The sequence below is a fragment of the Polypterus senegalus genome, chromosome 10 (genome assembly GCF_016835505.1).
Source record: "Polypterus senegalus isolate Bchr_013 chromosome 10, ASM1683550v1, whole genome shotgun sequence".
Lineage (NCBI taxonomy): Eukaryota > Metazoa > Chordata > Cladistia > Polypteriformes > Polypteridae > Polypterus > Polypterus senegalus.
Genome location: NC_053163.1, coordinates 173,803,215 through 173,825,781, shown reverse-complemented (window position 1 = coordinate 173,825,781; position 22,567 = coordinate 173,803,215). Strand labels below are relative to the sequence as shown.

The following is a 22,567-nucleotide window of genomic DNA, read 5'->3' as shown; positions in this document are numbered from 1 at the left end:
GTTTGTTTTTGGCCATATTGATAACCCTTTGCACAACCTTAGACACAATTTCCTCACAAGCATGGATTTGCAAAGTCTGATAAACATTGCCTTGAAAACCTTAAACAAAAGTGTCCCTCTCACAGTGAGTACTGCCAATTCCAGACACAGTTATCTTAATTCTCATTGTGTGGTCCAATTATCAAATGTGCCAATGAGGAAGCAGCAATGCAATTGAAATGCATACACAGAAAGGTAAGTCAAGCTCTCTGCTTGGTAAAATGGATCTCAACAGCCAGCAAAGGAACTGAGGAAGGGGAAGAGAGAGAAGAGGAAGAGCAAGAGAAAGGAATGACCATGAGAAAAGCTGGCCAGCGGGTCCAGCCAAATGGAATCCACTCCTCAGGTGCATCCATAATCAGGACCTTCAAGGCAGAAAACAGGCAAGTCGCCTTACTGCGCTATACAGTTGTGTTGTGTTGTCTCTAGTATGACCAACTCATGGATCCTTCTGTTGTCCCACCATCAAGAAAAAAGACTTTGCTGATGACAAACCAGTTTGACTATATTGTTGCAAAATGGAGAGACATCCAGTTAAAGGTAAAAGATGACATACATCTACACAGGAGCAGCAGAATACTATTGTTGACATGGCGTGTAGATAAAATGCTATCAGTTTGAGAGAAACGCATTTTCCAAGGAATTCATATTGTGGGTCTGAGCACCCCTCACCTTCCTCTCCTGAGTAACAGCATTAATATGAAACTGCATCATTGCATCTTATTCAGTGACAGGATAAAAGAGTTGTGTGCAAGTAAGACAACTTTTACATGACTTTAAATGTCTACAGCAAACTGTAACATTCAATGTGCAGTAACGTTAATGTAATATCGCTTGTATCTCTCATGTCAGACACTGTTTCAGATGGGATCAGTGGAGACGCTGCAGAAATTCATCCACATGCTGTAGATGAGGCAGGATTTCACCTTACAAAAAGAATGAGGAGTCTAGATGCCACATGGGCTGGACGGGCATCTTGGCCTTACCTGGACAGGAAGCTCCTAACAGGCAGGTTGGCATCCTGTCTGGGGAGGTGAAGGGGATCAGACCCGGAAGGAAGGACCAGAAAGGATGGATGGACAGCCCACTGAGGGCTTTTTATCCAAAGCACGCTAGATGGCAGCAATGACCAATAGGAATCCAGCAGAGCATGTCAGGAGATGTAGTCCAACAGAGCAGCCCTCCTGGGGTCATTGGAAGCTGCAAGAGGGTGCTGCAGGGAGACAAACTCCCTGTTATAATGGACTTTTGCAGGACTCGGATGTGCTTTGATTGGGCAGTGGCCCAGGCACCAAAGTGCTCCTGGGTCTTTAATAACAGGGACTGCACTTCCTTACCCTGGGGAGTTGGAGCTGGGAGGACATGGAGCAACACTCGGTTGGAGGAGGATCAGTGATGAAAAGTATTGTGGGGAGAGAAAGAAAAATAGAATCTTGTGCTTATGTTAACTTTGTGTTACATTTTGTTAATGTTCTTGAGCAGTGTGTGTAATAAACACACTGTTATTTGAACCCAGGACCCTTAGTGTGTTTATGTTGGGGTTTGGGGTTCGCTGGCGCCCTACTGTGTATCATGGGAGATACTGCAATATCATTAGCCACTATGCAATTGTCAACATTGCTGGTTTTGTAATGGGGAAATGTCAACCTCCGCACAGCCATCAGCCACCATTGAGTCAACCATCATCACCATTACGCCACCTTTGGACCAGATAACATGGGTCATCTGCTGATGTTTCTCAGTGACTACAGGAACAACAAGAATAGAACCCGCCAGGGCAGTCTTATCAGATCATCTGTCCATTTTCATGGGAAATGCTCTGACAACAGTGTTCTCAGTTTGATTGAACTAATTGGCAAGGTGAGAGAAGAAGTGTCCATCGATCTGATGCAGGTGGGGATGTTTTGATGACAAAAATTCATTTGGAACAAAGTTTTGAGGCGATTGTTTTGTTTTTAAGGTGTGTTTTGGAGAATACCATTAAGAGTATTAAGATTTGTTTTAAGTGTTTTGAAGCAAGGTGATGCAATTAAATAGTGAAATTGGTGAATTAGTAAGAATGTGTTTGAGCAGTTGTAAAAAACTGTAAATGGAGATATTGGCCTACTCTACATTTGGGAATTGCAATGCTTCCTTGTTTGAAATATTTTTTCCAATAAGCAAATACTTCATGTTACTTCTTTTATATTACTTTATTATTATTATTATTATTATTATTAGTAGTATTAGTATTAGTATTAGTAGAGCTACAACACTCTTACAAAGAAATATTCTTTCATTGGAAGTATGTTACACAAAGCATTTCAATGGCCACACAGCAATCACACTCAATGATTTGGGTCTTTTGCAGAAATCTCCTGCAACTAAGAATCCTGAAAATCCGTCACCTCCCGAACAACAAAAAAGCACGGAACTTAGGATTCAGCCACACACCTGACTGAGGATTCAAATTAGTACTCTCAATTGATTTGCAAAACTCTTCAAAATGTTATTTGGCTCAGCCCTGCAGTGTTACTTTTCTTATTGCATCTTGTATCCCTTTGCATTCTTCATTAATTTGCTTTTTATTTTTTTTTTTTGCGTTCCATTTTGGTCCAACTTTTGTAAGACTTTAGGAAAGATTACATTGTTTCTTCCCTAAATGGCAATATATGTTTAAAAATAATTTTCGTTATCATCTTCATATGAATTTTTGAAAATGTCCATTCATTTGAAAAGTGAAGTCCAGACCCTCGACTCTCAAACCAGCTGATTCTAAACCTCCAAGTGACTGTGTTATGCATCAAGCAAGTTTATTTTTGTCACGGCTCTTTGTGTCCTTGTTAATTCAGTGAGTTCTTCAAACTGATGGCCACCGTAAGGGCGTTGCATGAGTGGAGGGCGCGAGGCACGTCCATCTTGGCCATTCTTATTGTCTTAACAGTTGCAGTCGCACAGTTCTAATCCTGACAGATTTCATTTTCATCAATTCAAGGTCCAGGTGTACCCTCCATACTCCACTTTGTCCCCAATGTCCCTATGTACCGCCTTTATTGCACTGTTGGCTTTGGAAGAACAACTTTATCTGCTCGGTCAGGTTGATCAAGTCCGTCAGAGAGCTCTCCCAGGAGGTGAAAATGACATTGAAGACTGCAACGTGCACTCCTTGAGAAACAAATATATTTTCATTTAACTGTTGTTCCAATGTTTGATTCTGTATAAAAAAAAAAATAAAAAAATTGTATTAATTAGGTAGAGACTCTCTATTGTCAAGTTTTGTAATCTTTAGATGGCTTAAATAACACTGCAATACATTAAGGGGACTGAGGTGTTTGTAAAATATTAGGCAGAAATAATTAAAAACATTACGATATAACTTTGACCCACCCTGAGGCCAGCCATAGACCTCTACTTTCCAGATGTTAAACTTTAAAAAATCAAATGCAATGCCAATCGAAGTAAAAATTAAACACAGAAAAGCCAATTTTGTTGTGCAAAAGAAACAGGAAATTAGAAATAATGTTTCTGATCTTGAGCCCGTCATTCACAAATTATATTTCTAATTTTTAATTTCATAAAAAACTTAACATCTATCTATTTTCTTCCCTTGGCAAATGCTAGGACTGCTAAGAATTCCTTTTTGACATTTTCCATTATTGTCCAGTCATTGAGCAGCTTAATTGAAAGTGACTTGACAGCCCTCCAATCAGCACTCATCGTTGTTCTGGCCATTTGACTGTTTGAATTGAAGACCTGCCTCTCCCCTTCATATGTTGCTCAAGAGTCTTATCTTTAGTTCATTGAGTCTTTCTCACGATTCTTTAGGTTTCGTATTTATGATGTGTGCTGATAATTCCGAGAAGTAGATATTTAGTAATATTCTAGCAAAAAGCATACATTTTGGGCATACAACTGGATAACTGACAATGTGGGTTATGCAATAAGGGAAATTTGAGACTCCTAAATCCTTCTCATAAGGTGTACTTTCAAGTTTCAGACCCCCCATTGAGCATTTAAATGTCACATCCTTACTTCCTACGTGTATTACTTTACATTTATGTACATTAAATTTCATTTGCCACAAATCTGCGCAAGCCTATCTGCTGTCCAAGTCTCTCTGTGATGATTCAGCAGATTCTCGATTATACTGCCAAATAACCTATCTTGGTATCATCTGCAAACTTGACCAGCTTGGTATTTATATTCATCTCCAAATCATTTATAGATATTATAAATAGTTATGTTCCCTAGCACTGACCCCTGATGGTCACCACTCCTAACGTCTCCAATTCTGATGAGGTTCCTCGCACCATCACCCTCTGCTTCCTGTGTCTGAGCCAATACTGCACCCACCTAAAAACATCACCCTGAACTCCCACTTCTTTTAGTTTGATGCCCAACCTCTCATGTGCCACCTTATCAAGTGCTTTCTAAAAGGTGAGGTACATAATATCATAACTTTTATTTCCTCTTTCTAGAATTCCAGCATGTTGGTAAAACACAACCTCCCTCATCTGAACTCAAGTTGACTGTTCAATAAAACTGAATCTTAGCCCTAATAATTTCTTCCATTATTTAACTTAGAATGGTGGCTCCAAGCCCCCTCAAACCTACATTAGAATGAAGTGTATTCAAAGCATAAAGGAATAAATAAATAATAGAGGGTTATGAAAAATGTTCAAGTACTGGCTTGACTCCTAACACAAAAACAATTGCAAATTGCAAGACTGCCATCTAGTGGATGCACGACCAAATGGCACTGGCTTAATTAAAATATTTTTGTTAAAAAAATAATAATAATGTAAGAATTTAATTGTTTTAAATATTAAAATTAAGTTTTTACTAGGGGGCTCAGCCCCCTGCTCACTTCACTCACCTACCCCCTGGTTTGGTTAACCGGATATACAATTTAAAGAGATTGCTGTTTCCATGGGATTTGTTACATATGCATTATTTTCACTTTTACTTTAAAACTTCAGTTAAAACAATATTTGGAATTAACTTTTCTTAAAGTTCACATTGAATTTTGATTCCGTGTTTGGAGTTACATCGTGATAACGCAATGTATAACTGCCCGTGAGTGAATATCGTTTCTTTCTCTCCAATAAATAAGCCGACTTTTTCGAATGTTTGTCTCTGTGATTTGTTAATTGTTATAGCAAAAGCTATTATAACGGGAAACTGTAAACGTTTTAAATTTTACATGTCAGAATTGTTCAACCAATTTTTAATACAACTAATCTTGTTCCATTGTGTAATCTTTCAGTCATACTTAACATTATGATACATATCTTTCTTTCTACAGTAATTCTGCCAGTGGAAGACCGGACGGTGGTAACGCTTGTAGATATTTTATTCTAAGCAGAGCGTGACTTGAAAGAATCTCATGGTAAAAGTCTCCGTCTCGCGGGACTTCCTTCCAAAAAGTCTCGCCAAAAGTCAAGTCTCATTGTAGGATTTGTCTCGTCTCGTCCCAAGATTTTTTTATTATAATAGAGAGATTTAAAAATTGAGTATTTCATGTAATTTTTACTCATTATTAACTTAATAATTAATTATTAAAAAATGTATTTTTTTATTATAAAATTCCTAAATCTGCTCAGTTAATTATTTTTATTTTAAATATTACTAATTATTATAAATATTATTAATTGCTTTAAATATTAAAATTATATTTTGTATTTAAATATTAAGTAAGTAGTTTAATTCTTAATTAATTGTTCATTTAATCTACAGGTTGTCACGCACGCGCGAGTAGGAGGCCGCGGATTGATTCGATAGCACCTGGGAAACCACTCGCGCCAGGGAATGGTGGGGTATTAACTTTCTCCCTCTGCTTCCTCATAGAAAAAAGACCTTCCTGCACCATAGGCCTGGATTGACCGCAGTGCGATACTTCCGCCCTTCCTCCGCCATCTTGCCCTGGCGTCATCCTTCCCATCCTCCCTTGCGGTCCTTCCCGCATTCCTCCACTTCCGCTCCTCCCCAATAAAATGGCGCGACGCCAGGAGTCGTCGCGCATATGAACTGTTTTGTTTATGATATTTTGACCTTTTTGTTTTGTATTTACAATATACGGGGCGGAAAACCCCAACCTTGCTACTGTCTCCTCGGTCTTTACAAGTGGCGTAGCCGGCAGGATACAGAGATCCCGGAATGACGGAGGGACAGGACCTGAACACCGTGCTGCAGGGAATGAGCGCCCAGCTCCAGGCCCTGCAGCAAGCGCAAGCCGCTACCACCGGGAGCTGGAGGCCACGAGGCCAGGTTAGTGGAAGCCCAACGGGCGAGACCAGACCCGCCCAGGCAGCCGCCTCCTCCTATGGTTCCGATGGGCCCTTCGAGGACGTCGATGCCTACCTGGGCATGTTTGAGAGGGCGGCCACCCGGAGCGAGTGGCAGCGGTCAGTGGGCGTCCATCTTGGCGCCATACCTGAAGGACCAGCGCTGCGGCCTATTATGACCTCCCTGAGGAGGAGGCCGCTAATTACGACCTCCTCAAGCCCGAAATACTGGCCCGCTACGGCATTAGCCGGGCCAGCAGGCGGCGAATGGCGGAACTGGGTCTTTGACCCGAAAAGCCGCTTCGCGCCCAGGCGTTGAGTTCTGGGGCAAGATGGGCGCTGGCTACGGCCAGAGAGCCCCGACGGGCGGAAAGTGGTCGGCGGGTGGCCTGTGAAGGCCTGGTCAATGCGATGCCCAGTTCCCTCGCCCAGCAGGTCGGGGACCGCCTATCAGAACATGTCGGGCCTCCTCGACGTCCTGGAGCGTCAGTTGGCGGTCCTCCGACTTGGGGGGTCAGAAAAGCCTGCTCGCGGGAACCGGCAGGGACGGGGGGCCACCCCCGAGCCCCCTCGACGCTGCAGAAGCGCCAGCCAGAGCCAGAGAGGCGGGTCCGCCGCGCTGTTTCAAGTGTGGCGAGACCGGCCACCTGCTGCCAAACTGCCCCATCACATCGCCCGGAGCCTATGGACTGCAGCTGGACATCATCGGAGAGGTATTGTACCCGCCGCATCCCTTGGCGAGTCGAATCGGGAGTGGTGTTGCTAAATGGGCACGCGCCGTGGTGGCTTTGTTTGATTCCGGCAGCAACATTACCATTGTTGCTCGCCGTTTCGTCTTACCGCAACAGTGGTTAAAACAGCACTTGTTGGTTACCTGTGTGCATGGGGGGACTAGGTCATATCGTTCCGCTCACTGCTATGTTACCTGGAAGGGGGAACCAATCCAAATGACGGTCGCTGTGTTACCTGACCCCCTTCCCAGTGATTCTGGGACAAGACTGGTCTAAAAGAATCAGCGGTAAGCCATTCGCGCTCCCGGGCCTCGTTGGATCTTGTCATGAGGGGAAAAGGCACCCCTCCGCGGCCTCCACGCCGTGCACAAGGGCAGGCCCTATGGGCGCTGGTGTCTCGGGGACCTTTCGTGGCTACGGACCTTGACCCGGAAGATTCCGCGGAGAAGGGACTAGCCAGGAACTCTTCCCGGGCCCAGGCCCCAAGACCCTCGGCGGCCTGGACCATCAATTTCGGTCCACGCCGGCCTCCTTTAAGAGGGAGCAGTGGAATGATGACTCCCTGCGCTTTGCCCGGAATGCGATCGTTCTGCCTAACAGCTCAGCAGCGGACGGATCCACACGCGGGAACCCTTCTTTGTCCTTGAGAATGATCTGTTGTACCGGTGGCTACCCATGAGGGCGAGGTGCGGAAGTTGTTGCTAATTCAGCGTACCTTCCGGCGGGAGATATGCGAGTTGGCACATGCTCACCTCCTAGGCCCACCTCGGGGCGAAAAACACTGGAGAGGATTAAGCTCGCTTTTACTGGCCTGGGATCAATGAGGAGGTCCGGCGGTTCTGTCAATCCTGTCCGAGTGCCAGACCCGCCAGATTCCTAGGAGGGACCGTGCTCCTCTAGTCCCTATTCCCCTCGTGGACATCCCCTTTGAAAGGATAGGGGTCGATTTGGTGGGACCCTGGAGCCCTCAACCCGTGGCCACAAGTATATCCTAGTCATGGTGGACTATGCCACCCGGTACCCAGAGGCGGTTCCCCTGCGCCCGCTAATACTAAAAGCATCGCGACGGAACTGGTTAACTTGTTTTCACGCGTGGGCATACCCAAGGAGGTCCTCACGGACCAGGGTACGCCCTTCACTTCGGATACGTTCAAGGAGGTAGCCAAATTACTGCAGATAAAGCACCTGAAAGCGTCAGTCTATCACCCGCAAACTGGCGGGTTGGTCGAACGGTTTAATCAGGCGCTTAAGCAGATGCTCCGCAAGGTAGTCAGCGGACGGCAGGAACTGGGACCAGCTCCTCCCGCCGTGCTTTTGCCTACCGGGAGGTACCCCAGGCCTCTACGGGCTTCTCCCCTTTGAATTACTATACGGGCGACAACCCGGGGAATCCTCGACATCCTAAAAGAAGGCTGGGAGGCCGAGGCTCTTCCCTCCTCTAACATTTTGAGTACGTGCGCAACTGCGCGACCGACTCACAAAGATCAGGCCCCTCCTAAAAGAGCACGTGACTCGTGCGCAAGCAGCGCAGGCCGGTGTTACAACCGCAACTCCGTCCTCAGGGAGTTCCGCCCGGGGGACCGAGTTATGGTGCTCGTCCCGACCTCCCACTCGAAGCTGCTCGCTCACTGGCAAGGGCCTTACGAGGTTAAGGAGAGAAAGGACTGCGTCGACTATTTGGTGAAACAGCCCAATCGTCGACCGAAAGTGAGAGGATCTATCATGTCAACCTGTTAAAGCCCTGAGAGATAGAGAGGAGCTCCCAGCTCCGTAGGTCACTCTCCCTTTCGCAAGCACAACTGCCCTTAACCTCGGCGAAGAGCTGACCCCAAGCAGCGGCAGGAGTTAGCCCAAACACTCCGAGCCATCCCGAGGTAGTGGCGAGTCACCCGGCCGGACCGCTGATTGAGCACGATATAGTCACGGAGCCGGGGTAATCGTCCGGGAGAGGCCCTACCGACTCCGGAGGCAAAAGCGCAGAGGTCGAACTGGAGGTGAAACGTATGTTGGACATGGACATAATTGAAGAGAGCCATAGTCCCTGGTCCAGCCCTATTGTCCTCGTCTCCAAGCCAGGCGGCTCCTGGAGGTTCTGTAATGACTTTAGGCGTCTGAATCAGATCTCCAAGTTCGATGCCTACCCCATGCCCCGCATTGACGACCTCCTTGAGCGGCTGGAGTGCGGCTCGATATCTGACTACCCTTGACATGACAAAAGGGTATTGGCAAATTCCTTTAACGGCATCCGCAAAGGAGAAAACGGCCTTTAGCACCCCTAGCGGGCACTGGCAGTACAAGGTCCTCCCATTTGGGCTGCACGGGGCCCCGGCGACCTTCCAACGTCTGGTAGATAGAGTGCTGAAGCCCCACCAGTCCTATAGTGCCGCCTACCTGGATGACGTTGTCATCTATTCCGGCACCTGGGAGGAGCATCTACTGCAGGTCGCAGCTGTCCTCCGAACACTGGCTAAAGCCGGCCTCCGCATAAACCCCCGAAGTGTTTTTGGATTAAAGGAGGCCAAATATTTAGGCTACCTCGTGGGACAAGGACAGGTGCGCCACAGAGCTCCAAAGTTAAAGACATCTTAGAATGGCCCGTCCGAGTACCAAGAAACAGGTGCAGGCTTTCTTGGGGGTTGCGGGTTACTACCGCCGGTTTGTTCCTCGTTTCTCGAAGAGCAGCACCCTTGACTGACCTGACAAAAGGCGCCCCTATACGTGGTGTGGACCGACAAAGCAGAACACGCGTTCAGTGACCTAAAGAAGGCCCTAACGTCGGCACCTGTGTTACGGACGCCCGATTTTGGGCTCCCGTTTATTCTCCAGACCGACGCTTCGGACACAGGCCTGGGTGCCGTGTGAGCCAAAGCGTCGATGGTGTCGAGCACCCTGTGATGTACCTTAGCGGAAACTGATGGACCGGGGACCGGTGCGCGGCAGTGGAGAGGGAGGCCTTGGCCATTAAGTGGGCAGTGACCCACCTCCGTTACTACCTGCTGGGTGCGAATTCGCTCTGGTGACTGATCACGCTGCACTTCAGTGGATGTCCCTACACAAAGAGTCGAATCCGCGGGTCACCAGGTGGTTCCTGGACTTACAGCCGTATAAGTTCACTGTCACTTATCGGCGGGCACCCTTCAGGCCAATGCCGATGCCCTCTCTCGTATTCACGACCTCTCGGTTAGGTCCGCCCGACCTGACGGTCCTGGGCTAAGGGGGATCGTGTCACGCGCCTTGAGTAGGAGGCAGCGGATTGATTCGATAGCACCTGGGAAACCACTCGCCGCCAGGGAATGGTGGGGTATTAACTTTCTCCCTCTGCTTCCTCATAGAAAAAAAGACCTTCCTGCACCATAGGCCTGGATTGACCGCAGTGCGATACTTCCGCCCTTCCTCCGCCATCTTGCCCTGACGTCATCCTTCCCATCCTCCCTTGCGGTCCTTCCCGGCATTCCTCCACTTCCGGCTCCTCCCCAATAAAATGGCCGCGACGCCAGGAGTCGGCGTCGCGCATTATGAACTATTTTGTTTATGATATTGACCAATTTTGTTTTGTATTTTACAATATACGGGGCCGGAAAACCCCAACACTTGCTACTGTCTCCTCGGTCTTTACAAGGTATATATATAAAAGCCAAATACCACTGACTCACTCATCACGAAATTTCCCGAACCACAAGGACTTGGGACTGAAATTTGGAATGTAGGTTACCCTTGGCCCATAGGTGCTCGCTATGAAACGGTTTTAAAAATTTTGTTGTCTAAACACATTCTGTCTGTATGTCTGTCTGCTTTTCACAAGAGAATTACTAAACTGATTTAGATCTGGTTGTTTTCTATAATTTTCTTCAACATTCCGGGTTGATTTTGTGACTTCTCTCATCGCGCTAAGTACCATAGTTCGCTTGCAGTACAGATATATTTATGCAAATCCAAGAGAGTGGCTGTGGGCCGAGAGCAGGGGGGCGGGGCCTTCCTCATTCACTCACCAGCCTCTGTTCCAGTTGGTCTACGTCTCGCCATGTGTTGGAGTGCACCTTGCCTCCACTTAGCTAGCGATACCTGCTTGTTCAACAGACATTAACATCTACAGATTGTTAATGAGTAACATTTGACGTTTTTGAGAGAAAGATCAGGGCTACGTGTGTTTTAGAGGGTAGCTGCTGATTGCCAGAGATATCACGGCCATTTGATTTGCTCCCCATGCAGAGCTGAACATGATCGGATACAGTGCCAACGTCTATTGATTTTTAAAGTTTGTCCTGTTTCATTTCTATGTGGGCGCATCCACGGGGTACAGCTAGCAATTAATGATTTCTTATTATTTTTATTATTATAAAATTCCTAAATCTGCTCAGTTCAAAACCGGGTGACAAGTGGAGTGACGCCTGCCCCAGACAGCACTGGGAGCAAGGCAAGAAACAGGCCCAGATGGGTGGCTGGTGCACTGCACTGCCCACCCATACACAACACCCTCACTGTGGGGACTTTTCTGAGGTATTCATAAACCAAAACAGCACATCTTTAGACATGCAAGTGGACAACCAGGATATATGAAGAAACAAAAACAACTAAACAGACATGGAAAGAATGCGAAAACTTCACACACAACAACCCAGCAGGGGATTGGAGCCCAGGAAACTGGATCTGTGAAACAGCAACGCTAACCACTCTACCACTGGGCCACCCAATAATACTAATACAGTAGGAAGAGTTCTTATTATTATTATTATTATTATTATTAGTTTAATAAGCAGACCTCTGGTCCTCAGATAAAAAGGAAGTGAAAACGTAGTCAGAGATCGGGACTTTGGAATTCAACAGTAAACTGGTCTTGTGTAAAAGCTGTTAGGATGTCCATTTTAACTTCTTGAACATGGCTGGCGTATATATCTACACTGTGCTCTTTTTCTTCTTCAACTTGTCTTCTATTTCTAAAGGCTCGGTCATAAGGGCTGTTTTTCGTCCTCCTGAGCTTTTGATGTCTTTGTTTTCAGGCTCTGAAAGTCTGCGCGCTGTTGGAATGACCAATGCAATGCATACGTCTCTCTTATGTGAAGTAGCAGCGCTACCACTGTGCCAATGTGCTCACAGTGCCATTTTAATTATATAAAAGTATATCTTAAAATCTTATGAAATGTAGCAAATAATAGATAAAAGATGAGTTACCATGACTGTGAATCGTGCCTCCAGATCATGCAGCAGGTTGGGAACATCTTTAATCAGAAGCCGTGTCTCTGTTTTATTGAACACGGTCAGCCACTCCTCCGATGTATTATTACACAGCCATATTGTGTGGGCTCGGTAACGCCAAAGAGTCTCAAACATGGAGCTGATTTCATTGTCGCTTAAAATCTGCAAACAGAATGAGGGATTGTTATTGGAGAACGTTCATTATTATTTTTTTTTTAATTTTATTAATTTTATTGTAATCATTCCATACAAATAAATATATTTTTACAAAAAAAAAAAAAATAGGATTGCAGGGTCGCTCTTTGGATACGTGGATGTTTTGAGTTCCAAATAAATGAGGTTATTGTTGAATCTAATTGCTTAAAAAGTGATTTATTAATGTATGCTGGAATGTTTTGAAATAAAAAAAAGCTTAGGAAGAATACTCATCTTAACAACATTAATTCTTCCAGCTAGAGTGAGATGAAGGGTTAACCATGTATTCAAGTCTTGCTTTATTTTTTTCCATATAGATGGCAAAATTTTGTTTAATTAAAGAGTTTTGTGTTTACTTGTAAATGTTAATCCCTAGGTATTTAAACTGATCTGCGATGATAAAAGGTAGGGTGTCTAATCTAATATTGTATGCTTGAGAATTCACTGGAAAGAGTACACTTTTATTCAAATTAATTCTGAGACCAGAGATCTTTTGAAATTCTGTGAGTGCTGTTAAGACTGCAGGCACAGAATTTTGTGGGTCTGATATATACAGTACCATATCATCTGCATATAGAGACATTTTCTTTTCCAGTGACTCTCTGATAATCCCCTTTATCTGATAAGCGTTTCAACAGTGAACCGCCAGTGGTTCAATGGCGATTGCAAATAGCAGTGGTGACAAGGGGCATCCTTGTCTGGTACCTCATTCTAGTTTAAAGTAGTCTGAGCAAATGTTGTTAATACAGACTGAAGCTTCTGGATTGGTATACAGTAGTTTGATCCATGCACAAATGTTCGGGCCAAACCCAAATTTCTCTAATTTAGTGAAGAGGTATTTCCATTCAATCATCTCAAATGCTTTTTCTACATCCAATGATAATAATATTTCTGGGGTGTTTGACTTTACTGGTGAGTATATTACATTAAACAGGTGTTGAAGATTTGAAGATAAGTGTCAACCCGTGATAAATCCAGTTTGAAATTGTAAAATTGTGAAATTATCGAAGGCAACACTTTCTCCATCCTTCTAGCTATGATTTTTGGGAGTATTTTAACATCATTATTCAAAAGTGAAATTGGTCTGTATGATGCACATTGTAATAAGTCCTTATTTTGTTTAGGAAATATGGTGATCAATGCTTGGCGAAAAGTTTGAAGTAAAATTTGATACTCTAGCTTCTGTAAATGGTACTAATAAAAGGGGAGCTAGCTGAGTGGAGAATTTCTTATAAAATTCTACAGGGTAGCCATCAGGGCCTGCTGCTTTCCCGCCTTGAAGTGACTTTATAGCATCTAGTATTTCTGATAGCGTCAAAGGTTTATGGAGTTCATCTGCACTAAAAGTGTCTATTTGTGGTATCTGTAATGTATCCAGAAATGCATTAGATTGTGTGTTGTCAATATTAGAGTTCAAAGTCTCCTGAGACTGGCTCGGCATTCGATAGTCAGCCTTTAGAAATCACCAAGACTATATATATATCCCCTTGGGATTTTTTAAAAAGTAGTACATATGATTAAAAATAGATATTTATTACATTTGACAGCAAGAAGTGCTACATTACTGTGATATTCCAGTCATATACACATGTCAACATTTAAGGTAAAAAAATGATTGGTACTGGCAGTATTCCATGTTTTACTGTGATATACCATCAGTAAATGGTGGCATACCATCATTCCCTGCTCTGACCATCAAGAAGTACTCTGAGCAAAACTCCAAGGAGCCTTATTATCAAAACAATGTACACATATCATCACAATCAAAACTCCATGATGGACCATAACCCACTATCCTATCTAAGATCTAATGTAAGTTTATCATTTCCATCAAAACTACAAAGGGATCACCATCCTTCCCACTCTCTGATCTAAAGTACATGTATCATTAAAATCAAAACTTCAAGGGGGAAGCCCACAGTTATTTAACTTCCTTGGCATTAATGCCTAACATCACGCAGGCTAGGAATTCTATGTAAAAATGGTTGACCCCAAGTACTTCTCGGGGGAAAATGTGTTTTGATTACATGTACAGTGTTAAGCCCAAATAACACCCAGGAAAGTATTCTGCTGCCATTTTGTAGATGAAATAACATAATGCTGCAAAACAACTGTGCATTCTGCCACTCTATGGTAACTCATCACTGTTTATGAGTGGGGCAGAGCCTTCAACCAGAAATTCGGACATGAGAGTCAGCAGGCTTTGCACCCTAGGAAGCAAGTTACCCGAAATATTTTATAACATTTCAGTAATTATTTACCGGTCTGATGCTGATCTTTCTGATCATAAAAAGGTCAATACAATAGTAATTAATGAGAAGAATTCATAATGAATTGCAGAATTACGGTATTTGAGGTTTCCTCTAGAGTGCCTCTTTTTCTTTCATGATTTAGCTCAAAAACTAATCAGCACATCGTCATCTCATAACAGGATTACGTTTCGAGTTTGGTATTTTTCTGTCCAGCCATTTTAGCTGTGGACCATCCTCAAGAAACTGTGACACACAGACAGACAGACACACACACACATCCGTCATTGAGGTATCGATGTTTTCAGTATCAGGGGACCCTAAAACGTTGAGATCCATCAAAAACCGGAGATCGAAATTTTTGATTAATCTAAAGCTTTTGTTAATCCCTCATAGACGATAGGTAATGGTGGGGGAGGGTGCCAAGCAAAAAATAGACAAAACAAATCAAAGAAGAAAAAATTAAAAACATCAGCAAATTTTAAAAGTAGGACAGATACAAAAGCAGAAGACCTGCGCAAACATTTCCTTTTTTAACAGTAGATGCTGAGAGTCGTTTTACGGATTAACAACACAAAGATACACCAGAAAATCAACAGTTTAGGAAATGTCTGCTGTGGCAGAATGAGAGCAGCAACAAGCCGAGTTTAATTAACAGCAAGCGTCGACTTCTAATTAAGAAAATGGTTGGAGTGGAATGGGTTGGAGTTTGAAGCCCCAATTTTACTGGTCGTCTGTTAGCTCGTTTCACGTCATTTCACGTCTTGTTTCTGTTTGGCTGCCATTTAATGATGAAAAGAATCAATTCAGAGGACTGAATCTTTAAACACAGGACTCTTAAAATGAACTCATTTAATCCAAAAGAGAGCCAGATGTGGATGGTCTGCCTGCATTAACTGGCTCCTGAATCAGCTACCACAGTGCTAAAGGGAAAAGTAGCACAGAAACACAAAAGAAAGAGTAAAAATTGCTTCAAACCTCTATAAGTAGAAACTGGAGCAACAAAATATTCACAAATAAAACAAAATGGAGAAGTCTGGCTTCCAGAATATGATCAGAAGAACTCATAGTGTAAATTATAACCAAATCCTCACAATTTAATAGGATAAAATTGCAAAAATGTGCAGCCAAGCCCATAGCTTAGAATGCAGCCTGATCTTTACTGGTACATGCCAGTGCCAGACTGGCCCCCGTTAACTTAGTAACTACAGATAAAATCATTTTTGTTTCATAGCACACCAAAATAATCTGTAGAAGATAAATAAAAGGCAGCTCACCGAGTCATTACTCCAAATCCTATTGAGGTCATCCAAATTTGGCTGGAATTGCAACCTTTGTTTTATTGCAGAGGAATAACCAATGCTGCTCTGAAAAGTAAGAAGGAATGTCTGTGAGGCTTAGCAAGGTGTAAATGACAATCATGTTTGATCAAAATAACACGTTCACAATAAACTATTTACATGGAGTATTACATTACAAATCTATTCTTTTGGCATTCTACCATAAGACGTTAATACTAAAATTATGAAATATCGTTTATGTTAAGTTTCCCAAGAATGTAACCTTAAATCATAGCTGCTGTCCGAATGGTCCACATGCCTGACTGTCAGGTAGGGAGGCTTCCAATCTACCACACAATACTTCCCCTTCCTTCCTCCTATCTCATTGTCTCCCATTTTCTATCCCATCCTAAATATGGCCTCATTTTTTTCCTCACACTTCCCAAATGTAGACAGAGTTTGGCACAGCCTGGAAGCAATATTTTGAATCTATCCATTGCTAACTTTTGGGCCAAGATCTGGAATCACTCCTGTAGCTGCTGGTAAGTAAGGAAGGATTGAGCGCGTACCAAAGGAAATCTCTCAGTCCAAAAACGATTTGTTTTAAAAAGTTTAGGGAAAATTCAGGGTGGCACGGTGGGTAGCACTGCTGCCTCACAGTTAGAAGACCTGGGTTTGCTTCCCGGGACCTCCCTGCATAGAGTTTGCATGTTCTTCTTGTGTCTGTGTGGGTTTCCTCCGGGTGCTCTAGTTTCGTCCTACAGTCCAAAGACATGCAAGTTAGGTGCATTGCCGATTCTAAAATTGTCCCTAGATTGTGTGTGTGTGTGTGCCCTGTGGTGGGATGGCACCCTGCCCGGGGTTTGTGTTGCCCTGTGTTAGCTGGGTTGGCTCCAGCAGACCCCCGTGACCCTGTAGGTAGGATATAGCGTGTTGGATCATGGATGGATGGATAGTGAAAATTCAAAGCAAACAGTCTGCACAAGAATAGAGAATAGTTGTTACACATCTCGTATATAAACGTCTGCGTGTGGAAGTGTGTGTGTCTGTCCGGCCCGGAAGTGAGAGGTGGAGTCGGGGTTTGGGCTCCATCTCCGAGGATACGCAAGCGAGGCCAGCATATCGGCAAAATGAAACCTCCGAAGAAAGTCACTCGCTTAGCCGCTAATGCACAAGCGATGCGAGCACGTAGGCAACACGAATCCTCCTAGGAGAGAGATGCCCAGAGTAGTTCCTTTCAATTACCTGACATCTCAATTTGTTTTCTGATGATTTCAATAGTTTCTAGGACCCCGGGTGTTTTACAGCACAGGCTTACACAGCTAGTGTGGAATAAAAAGCAAAAAAAAATGGAAAAATGTTCAGCTTCAATTGTTTCTGTCCTTAAGGAAGAGTTATTTCTCTATGCTTTACTTCACATTCAGTACGTTCTAAACGTTCGGCTCTGCACATACAAATGAGCATGTTAAGGCGCAGTGCCTTCAATGCTTTACACACGCTAATCTATGATCAGAAGGACAAGAAACAGTTAGAATATGTGGGGGTTAGAAGAAAGTCCTATATGCTATGCACTAATTTATAGGTAAACATTTAATATAAGTTAAATAACTAGTAAATAGCTATTACAAGTCCTATAGCTACGGCATCACCTTGTCATGGTGCCTTGTGGTGGCCCTTGCTATCTGCACACCCATAAGAACTGCACAGAAAGAAACAAGGAATTCATGGTAGCTGCCGAGATGATTTATATCTTTTAAGTGTCACAGTGATCATTTATCCTATAATGGAATCTCTGGTACAACCTGTTGGTTCAGAGAAGTTGTGATGGCAATTTACCCTGTCATCCGTGAAATGCCACTTGGAGGGCTAGATATCTCTGAGCTGTCTGCCCTGAATGGCTCTGAGCACAGTCCTGAAGTTGCAGAATGATTATGTGCTTAAGGAGGTCATTGTTTGATGATCGATTCTCTAATGGGAACAACTCCATCTTGGGTCCCTTCCACCTCTGCTCTCTTAGGCCTTGATTTAGTTATACAAAAAAAGCTTCTAGATTGCCTCTCTTAAAAGGGCAACATGACCCCAACTTCAGGACAAAGTGTTTCCACCTGAATGACAAATGACTGGACTCCAGCAAGTCCTTCTGAGCTATATGAACTAAGGCAACAAGCTTCCATCTTTCACATTCTGGGAATGTATGTTGCCCTGTATTGGTCAGAAGCCTCACTTCCCTTATGTACATTTGCAGGGTATTGGGGACATCTTGATTGGCAGGAATGTTTGGCACAGGATGTAGACAAGGGCACCAAAAAGAGTTGTAAGAGATGGGGAGAAAACCCCACACTGGCACAGCTCATTCAAATATGCATTTGCAGGAGAAGGGATCTATCTATCTATCTATCTATCTATCTATCTATCTATCTATCTATCTATCTATCTATCTATCTATCTATCAATCATATAGCACCTTTACTCTATCTATCTATCTATCTATCTATCTATCTATCTATCATATAGTCCCTTTCACATCTGTCTATCGATCTGTTTATTTTATATTTTATATTGCCTTTCACGTCTGTATATCTATTTATCTATCATATAGTGCCTTTCACATCTATCAATCCATTTATTTTATAGTGCCTTTCACATCTATCTATCTATTTATCTGTCATATAGTGCCTTTCATTCCTATTTATCTATCTATCTATCTATCTATCTATCTATCTATCTATCTATCTATCTATCTATCTATCTATCTTCCTATCATATAGTCCCTTTCACATCTGTCTATCGATCTGTTTATTTTATATTTTATATTGCCTTTCACATCTGTATATCTATTTATCTATCATATAGTGCCTTTCACATCTATCGATCCATTTATTTTATAGTGCCTTTCACATCTATCTTTCTATCTACTCTTTGATTTAAATAGCTGCACTGACAGTAAGTGACTAACCTTTACTGAAAGCCAGCTCATGATTGCTGGTAGATGACCACATATCAGGCTGAGAATAGGAGTTAATAACTGAATCACAGTACACTTTTAATGTCCTACCCTGAATTCCCTTAACAATGGGTTTATCGGTTTTGTGAGGGTCTGACTTAGATGTCTTCTTTGTGAAGTTTGCATGCTCTCCTCAAGTTTGTGTCAGTTACCTTTGTGGACCACAGTTTGGTGCCACTAAAATGGCCCCAGTATGACTGAGTATGGGTGTGAGTGGCCCCACTGAAGGACTGGTGTCCTAACAAATTTTTTGTTCATTCCATTTACTTACTTCTGGTGTTGTACATGACACTGTGAAAAAGGAGGTGGGCATAATATATGGTGGGGGGATGACAGACACAGAAGAAAGATGTTTGAGAGCTGAGGATGCCTCAAAAATGCTGAAAAGGACTAGTTTCCAGTTTGGGTTCAAACACAACACAGGCCTCCTGGTATTTCTTTATCTCCCTAACACTAGAATCCATTAATCCATTATGCTGATTTAAATTCAAACAGTTGCAAGAAGGAGTGAAAACAGTGAATAGGGAACTGAAATACGTACAAACTGAAATTGGAGCTCCTTTAGTTTGAATTGGACCATGTTGACAACTTTCATATTTCTTTTGTCTTCCTGGATGCAGTTGGTCGTCCCCCGCTTACTCCTCTTTGTCAGCAAAGGCAGCCCTTCTGTCAGACCAGGTTGTCTGGAAAAAGTCTGGACAAGCATCACCCAACATAACCATCTGGCACCTAAATGAGATAAAGCATATTTATATAACCAGAGTTAGTGTAAATGAAGTGAAAATTCCATAGTGAGAAAGTATTGGGGAAAGTACAAATCCCATGAAGCCCCGGGGTGAAATTGTGGGGCAACACAGTTGTTTGGGTAATACGTTGAAATAAAGCTTAGTGCATCCATTAGTCACCTACTGCTATTTAACAAACAGTTTTTCTGCTCTTAATAAGATTTACAATGTATGTCCCATACTTTGTAAACCACACTTTACATTGGAGGCTACCTACAGTGTATATTAAACTACTCTTATTCTAAAATGTTACTGGCGTTTTTTAGAAATCCAAGGTGTCTGAACTCATCTTGCTTGAAAGAAGATGGGACACCTATGCTAACGTTAAGTTCAAATTAGTGAATATTTAAGTTGTGTCCAACATTTTTAATGGATTAGTGATTGGCACTCCTACCTCACATCTCCAAAGTACTCGGTTTAATCCTCAGGGACATCACTGTGTGGAATTTGCACATTTGTCCTGCATGAACCTTTGTAAGAGTTCTGGTGAACTGGGCTTTACTTATTTCAGGTTCAGTGCCCAACAATTCCACCAGTGACAAGATTAGACCACAAAATACTGTATCTTTAAAACATCATATTTTAAATATGTCTAAAAATATAAGGGCAACACATATTCATGTTATTCTCATTATTCATCCCGGTTGGGATGCCCCTGAGATGGAAGAAGGGGAGAAGGCAGCTTTTCCAGGACACTGTCTCCTCCAAAACACTAGATGGCAGGTTCCCTGGAGTGTAACGGTGCCCTGGATTCCCACAGGGCATCCTGAGACTTGGAGTGCGGTTTCTCAGCCCTGTTGGGTACCGTGGGTGCCGCCAGGAGGAGTTGTAAGACGACCAGAGGAGCCATGCCTCATCCATATCCCGGAAGTAATCCTAAGTCATGAGGATGGGGACCCTGAAGTACTTCCTGGCTGAAGAAAAAGCCAATTCTCCATCTGACTCAGAAGTACTAGCAAGTCACATGGGCAGAAGGACAGAAGCACTTCTGGGTCAAAGACTATATGAAGGGCTGGTGGAGACCCAGCAAGTGAGCCGGAGTCGGGAGGAGTAGGACAGAGCTTGCTGGGAGGTGTGGAGGAGCTGAATACTGTGTGGTTATTGATTTATTGTGTTTATTGTGGCTGTGGTGCTTTGGTGGCACTGTTTGAGAGGAAGAAGAAGCATTACAATACTTCTTGGTGCTTTTAACTTGTGTCCAGTTCGTCTGTCTGTTGGGGAAATGGTGGGCAACAGTGCCACCAAGTGTCCATTCTATTACAAAAAATACAAGTAAAAGCATGCAATCTCCATCAGCCATTCCAATGATCGTCAGTCTGGTCTCAATATATAAAAGCCATGAAGCCATCCAGTCTGAAGAAGAGATAATCCTCACATCTCAGCTCAACCTCCTGACTTCCTAAATTCATTAAGCCATAAACTCCTTTCTCATTATGGGTGTGTTGATTATGGAAGATTATTCACCCCCTAATGAAATACAATCCAATGTGTTAACTCCTGTCCGGACAATTAGCAGCTTCAGATTCCTGGGTGTCCAGATGCCTTTCACGGGCAGTCAACACCACCAGCACTTGTGGGGTCTAAAGATCTGTAGGGTGAGAACTGAAACACACTGCTGAATTATTGAAAGTATCCTGACCAGAAGCATCAAGGTGTGGTTTAGTAACTGGACCTGCCAGGATTTCAAACTCCTCCAAATGATTGTCCATACAACTTCTAAGCTGCTTGGGGCTGAGTGTGTGCAGCTTGATACCCTCTGCTCAACCAGATGTCTGCAGAGAACCAAATCCATTGTCTTTAATGAGCGCCATCCAGGTCAATCATCTGCTGTTTTCACTTCTGCCTTCCAGAAAGCGCTACCTGAGTCTCCCGAATCCCTCCATCCGCTTCAGAAACAGCTTCTTTCTCCAGGCCATAAGGTCACTGAGCTCCAAATAACCTGATCCAACCTGACAGGTACTGTGTGCTATACACACCTGCTGGTTTATGTGTAATTGAACTGTAGGTTACTTTTTGCTTTGCACCTTCCCCCATTATAACCTATCATCTATGGGGGAGGAGCAAAAGCTTTAGATTTATTAAAAAATTTCGATCTCTGGTTTTCGATGGATCACAGCGTTTTAGGGTCCCCTGATACTGAAAACACTGATATCTCGATGATGGGTGGGTGTGTGTCTGTGTGTCACGATTTCTTGAGGACGGTCTAGAGCTAAAATGGCTGGGCTGAAAAATACAAAACTCGAAACTGAAGCCTGTTATGAGATGACGATGTGCTGATTAGTTTTTGTGCCAAATTGTGCAAGAGAAAGAGACCCTAGACGAGACCCTTAAATCCTTCTTATAATTTGTACTTTTGATTTTCAGACCTCCCATTGTATATTCAGATCTCACATTTTTATTTCCTACATATAATACTTAACATTTACTGACATTAAATTTCATCTGCAACAAATCTGCCTAAGCCTGTCTGCTGTCCTAGTCCCTCTGTAATGATTCAACAGATTCCAGATAATCTGCCAATACACCGAGTTTAGTGTTATCTCCAAAACTGACCAGCTTGTTACTTATAATCCTTTCAAATCATTTAGATATATTAAAAATAGCAGCGGCCCTACCACTTACCACAGAGGGATACCACTTTTGACATCACCCAATTCTAATATGGCTCCTAGCCCAATAACCCACATATAGAGAGATTAATATGCAGCAATATATCAGTATTCTTTCACATTAATTTAACTGTTATGGAGCTACTGGCCATTTTTCAGTGAACTCAGTTTTGTTGCAGGCCAGCAAGTAGGATGACAGGCACCACAGCTACAGTATAT

General features: G+C 43.3%; 1 protein-coding gene across 1 annotated transcript in view; it reads right to left on the bottom strand.

The window, feature by feature from the left end:
• Window positions 1-2,275: 2,275 nt before the first annotated feature.
• The window catches only part of LOC120536320, a 29,645-nt gene continuing 9,353 nt past the window's right edge, over window positions 2,276-22,567 (bottom strand). The window contains exons 2-5 of the mRNA XM_039764643.1: window positions 19,496-19,683; window positions 15,948-16,037; window positions 12,203-12,388; window positions 2,276-3,232 (exon numbers count right to left, since the gene is read on the bottom strand). Coding sequence (XP_039620577.1) covers window positions 3,056-3,232; window positions 12,203-12,388; window positions 15,948-16,037; window positions 19,496-19,683 — 641 coding nt within the window. The 3' untranslated portion in view covers window positions 2,276-3,055. The remainder of the gene's footprint in view (window positions 3,233-12,202; window positions 12,389-15,947; window positions 16,038-19,495; window positions 19,684-22,567) is intronic.